Source organism: Palaemon carinicauda, chromosome 28 (assembly GCF_036898095.1).
Source record: "Palaemon carinicauda isolate YSFRI2023 chromosome 28, ASM3689809v2, whole genome shotgun sequence".
In the NCBI taxonomy this organism is placed as follows: Eukaryota; Metazoa; Arthropoda; class Malacostraca; order Decapoda; family Palaemonidae; genus Palaemon; species Palaemon carinicauda.
This window is the reverse complement of record NC_090752.1, coordinates 45,601,059-45,606,058: the sequence shown is the minus strand read 5'-3', so window position 1 is coordinate 45,606,058 and position 5,000 is coordinate 45,601,059. Positions and strand designations below refer to the sequence as shown.

Sequence of the window (5,000 nt, the reverse complement as noted above, 5' to 3'; positions counted from 1 at the left end):
CATTCATCGCCTGCCTTGAACACCAGATGCTTCTAATCTCTTGTGAAGGGATCTTTATTATAATCACACGCGTTTGCATTAAACTAATAAGATTATTATGCATAATTTAACGTCAGCATCTAATCTCGGAATGTCTCTGGAGGGATAAATGTGCATTTCCTGTCATGATGCGCTATAGATAGAAACTATGTGATAACTGGTTTAGGGAAACCAGACATCTTGCAAACATCTGGCGTGGATTTTTTGTCACAATTCTCTATTTTATGCATTTCTATTCATTTTAGTTGAACGTTATGCTGTTATTCATATCGCGTGTAGGCCTATAGGGTAGGGATGGTTTAGGAGGATTTATATGTGTAGGAATTCACCTCTTGGGGCAAGAACAATAAAGGAAGAGATCTTTGGTGGGATGGCTATTCATTCCTTAAAGACCAGTTACCTGTAGCCCTGATCCCTTTAACAAGCCGGTTTACACGAATTCATTCTGAATTGAATTTTATGTTCTCTCTTTTCATTTCGATTTAATCCCTTGGGCTTTTGCTTAATATGGAGCATGGGTTGGGCCAGCTGGTTTCGTAAAAACTTAATTCCTAATGACATAGCAGAGTTTTGAAACAGATTCAGAGGTTTTTCTTTATTGGTGTTCTGAAGCGGGATTGAACCTAACATGAATCATAGACTCCTCTGAAAAAAAAAGTGTAAATTAAAGGGACTATCTAATACCTTTTAATCAGGGTATAATTGCTTGATGTAATGAGAGATCTTATTTGATATTGTTAACGTTCTTAAAATGAATTACTTTGATTGTTCATTACTTCTCTTGTAATTTGTTTATATCCTTCTCTCTTTTCTTCACTGAGCTATTTTTTTTCCAGTTGGAGCCCTTAAGCTTTGACGCATCCTGCTTTTCCAACTAGGGTTGTAGCTTAGCTTGTAATAATAATAATAATAATAATAATAATAATAATAATAATAAACGAAACTTTATCAAAGCCTTCGCAAGTTTTATCGGATTAAACTAAGCAATCCGAATGTTTTAGCGAAATATCATCAAAGTTTTCGTTTGTTCTAACAAAACCTGTCTACAAAAGTTAAAGCTAAGCATTTTGAAACACCTGGTTCAATTTTTGTTAGAGTGAAGTTGAGGAACATAAAGGTGAATGGACTGCTGTCCAACACCCTATGATTAAGCCCGTGCAGTCATATATTTTAGGAACGCTCTTCCGTGTATGTATTGTCTCTCGCGCACACACATCGGTAAACCAAGTGACGTTTGGATATTTGTTATAACAAGATTTCTGTGAGAGAGAGAGAGAGAGAGAGAGAGAGAGAGAGAGAGAGAGAGAGAGAGATGGCAGTGTTTACTTTATTGTAGTTAATGCGAAAAACACAGTTGTAAGCTGGGGTACAGAATGTTTACATTTAACCCTATGATAATCGTGATTGAAAAGGCCAGCTTTAGGCGACTTGTTGCCATTTATTTACAGTTCATTATTTGCGCGGTATTTTAGTAATTATCAGAGAGAGAGAGAGAGAGAGAGAGAGAGAGAGAGAGAGAGAGAGAGAGAGAGAGAGAGAGAGAGTTTTTTCTTTGCTTTGCGTATTTGCTAATATTTTAATGATTTCTCTGACCCTACTCTAAGCTGGATATGTTCAGGGCTGTGATTAGGAGGGAGTGTAGGGAAGTTTGTCCTTGCACCTCTCATTCAGGGGAAAGTCAGTTAGGGAAAAGAAGTAAGCCATAAATGAAGACTATTATCGGAAACTGCCCTCATTGTTTTGTTATTTAGGTAACACAAATTATGTAAATGAAGTGAATACATTAATACACAATTTAATGTCTGTAGATACGTAACATGTAAATTATATTGTAGTTTTCTTTCCCAGTGACAGACTAGCAAACTGATTTTCATGCCGCTTCAAACCTTCCTCGATTTCCAAATTCGACTTCTAACCTTCTACATTTTCCACTGATTTTTATAACATTTGGACAGCTGCTCACTCTTTTATTTTTTTCTTTGTTTTCTGTTAAGTTTATCTTTTGGATTGCTTTGTTCTTATTTTTGGGGATTGGCCGGCACTTCCGGCCCAATACGGGTTCTTTATTAAAGGATTGTTTAGTCTTATCTTTTTTCTAAACAATGTAAATCTGCTATATGTTTCTACCAATTCTGGAGGTGGTCGGAATTTCAGTAGTAATTTATTGTCCAGTTTCAAAGAACAAATTATATATATATATATATATATATATATATATATATATATATATATATATATATATATATACACACAAATTGGCACCTGAATAATCACATGATTACGTGTTGAAACTATGTTGTTTGGTAGAGTAAAAAAGTACACATTTCAAGCTTTATAGAAACTTCAACGTTTCTCTATTTGTATTGTCTGTTTATATATATATATATATATATATATATATATATATATATATATATATATATATATATATATATATATAAACACATACATACACATATATTTATATTTGCTTACGTACGCAGCAACTAATGATTACGGCTACTGTTTGTATATGGAAATGGTAGCAGAAACGTCTCATGCTGGTCGTCGGGGCCACACCCAAATTTATAGGCTCATTGCAACTACAGCTACTCATGCCATACAACAACAAAGAATGAAAGAGAACGCACTGAGCGGATGTTGTACTTGTCATTTTGTGTGTTCTAAGGCACGAGGTAGTTTGTATTAGCAATGGTACCATTACAAACATAATTAACTCATTTTGCGTAATGCATTATTAATGCATGCTGCTCTGAAGGTCATAAGGTCATAAGGTCAGCTTAATGTAAATTAACATAATGTGGTCTTGTGTTACTCGGGGGATGTAGAAAGTGTTCTAAGCGAAACTTTAATTGGTAATGTTACTCATATTGGAATTTGAATAGACGAGCCAATGATTGCAAATCAATATTCAATCATCGGAACACCTAACTGGACGTTATGATAATTAAGTAATAACTTCATTTCATGTTAAACAATTACATTTGTAAAGTGCTAATACATCATTAGTTCACTAATGGAAGTCCAGTTTTTCATCAAATAATTGAATTCTCTTATTGCTTCTGTACGTTTTGGCAGTAATTACAATCCAAGAGGCAGGTCATATTATTAAATTTACTTTTGTTTCTGATTCTTCTGCCCTTTAATTGACCTGGCATCTCATTTAGTATTCTTCTGCCCCGCAGGTCTAACCAGCCATGGACATAGACGACAATTCAGACGACAAGAGGCACAAGTTTGCCGTCAACCGCGTCGGTACTGTCGAACAACAAGAAGTCGACGTCGAGGACATAGAGGATGATCGTCCCATTTCTCCAGGTGAGTGGAAATTCAGTGACTCGGTTTTGGTTTTCGTTTTTTATTCGCAGTTGGACACATGGGATCCTGATTCACCTTGCTCTGAGGAAGTGCACCCAGCAAGTTCCCGTGTTTAATCCGTCTCTCCTTAACTCTATAGTCCATTTCTTTTAGCGATGCATATTTGCACCGACTCGCGGCGGTGCCCTTTTAGCTCGGAAAAGTTTCCTGATCGCTGATTGGTTAGAATTATCTTGTCCAACCAATCAGCGATCCGGAAACTTTTCCGAGCTAAAAGGGCACCGCTGCGAGTCGGTGCAAATCTGCATCGCTAAAAGAAATGGACTATAGCTGTTTGATTTGTCGCCGCGCAGGAAGGGTGTGCCTTAGAGTGAGGTGTGCCAAAAATTCGTGTGTCCAATTGTACGTTCTACTTTTTTAATGTTTTTAATAAGGCTTCATACATTCTTTATTCAAAATTTAACTACTGTTTACGTATTTATTAGCTGTTGTTATTTTAAGGGAAGATAGTCTGCAATAATAAAATTTATATATTATTACTTAGAATGTTAAAAGTTTTATACAGATAGTGACGTTTGTGTTTACTATTATTGTTATAATTGTAGGAATATCAGTAGGACCAATTTTGCTGGTGTTTGTCCAAAGCCAATTAGTTTATCATATACTTCATAACTGATGAAAGTCACGCGAGCTTGAAGTAACATTAGATTGCAGTAGATTATCATAATCTTTATATATATACGTATATATATATATATATATATATATATATATATATATATATATATATATATATATATATATATGTTTATATTTATATATATATGTATATATATATATATATATATATATATATATATATATGTATTCATGTATATATGTAAATACATATATATGTATATATATATATATATATATATATATATATATATATATATATATATATTTATATATATAGATAGATATATATTAACATATACAGTATATATACATATATATATATGTATGTTTATATATAATGTATATGTATACTGTATGTATATGTAAATGTATATATATATATATATATATATATATATATATATATATATATATATATATATAAACATATATATATATAAACATATATAGATATATATATTAACATACATATGTATGTTTATATATGTGTTATATATGTATATATATATATATATATATATATATATATATATATATATATATATATAGTTTGTGTTGAATTTCCAGCTTATAGTTTTTCAACCCTACCGCACGAAACGAAATTATTATACATCAATTTTATTTTTACCTTATAATTCGGCTATCTTTTTCCGTTACTCACATCAAGGCCGTCTTCAAGTTCCTAAGCGAGGTGAGTTTAAAATCACCCTCCCTTACGGATTTCTATTGCGCAAACACTGCATTTTGAAAGTCACATTGGTATTGTTATGGCTAATGAAGCATTTCTATCAATAAACTCAATCACTTTATATGTCGTAAAAAAAAAAAAAAAATACAAAGATGATTTAGATGTGCGTTACTCAAATTCAAAAAATAATGTCATTTGCGCTGAAGTATTCGTTGTACGTATTGTAGAATCGGTGGGCACAACTGTGTATTTTGTATGTTTCGAAAATCCTTTA

General features: G+C 32.5%; 1 protein-coding gene across 2 annotated transcripts in view; it reads left to right on the top strand.

Moving 5' to 3' along the window:
• LOC137621555 (bumetanide-sensitive sodium-(potassium)-chloride cotransporter-like) overlaps positions 1–5,000 on the top strand; it is a 51,854-nt gene that overhangs the window by 5,785 nt on the left and 41,069 nt on the right. For both annotated transcript variants that reach the window (XM_068351945.1, XM_068351947.1), the window contains exon 2: positions 3,225–3,357. In XM_068351945.1, coding sequence (XP_068208046.1) covers positions 3,237–3,357 — 121 coding nt within the window. In that variant the 5' untranslated portion in view covers positions 3,225–3,236. The remainder of the gene's footprint in view (positions 1–3,224; positions 3,358–5,000) is intronic.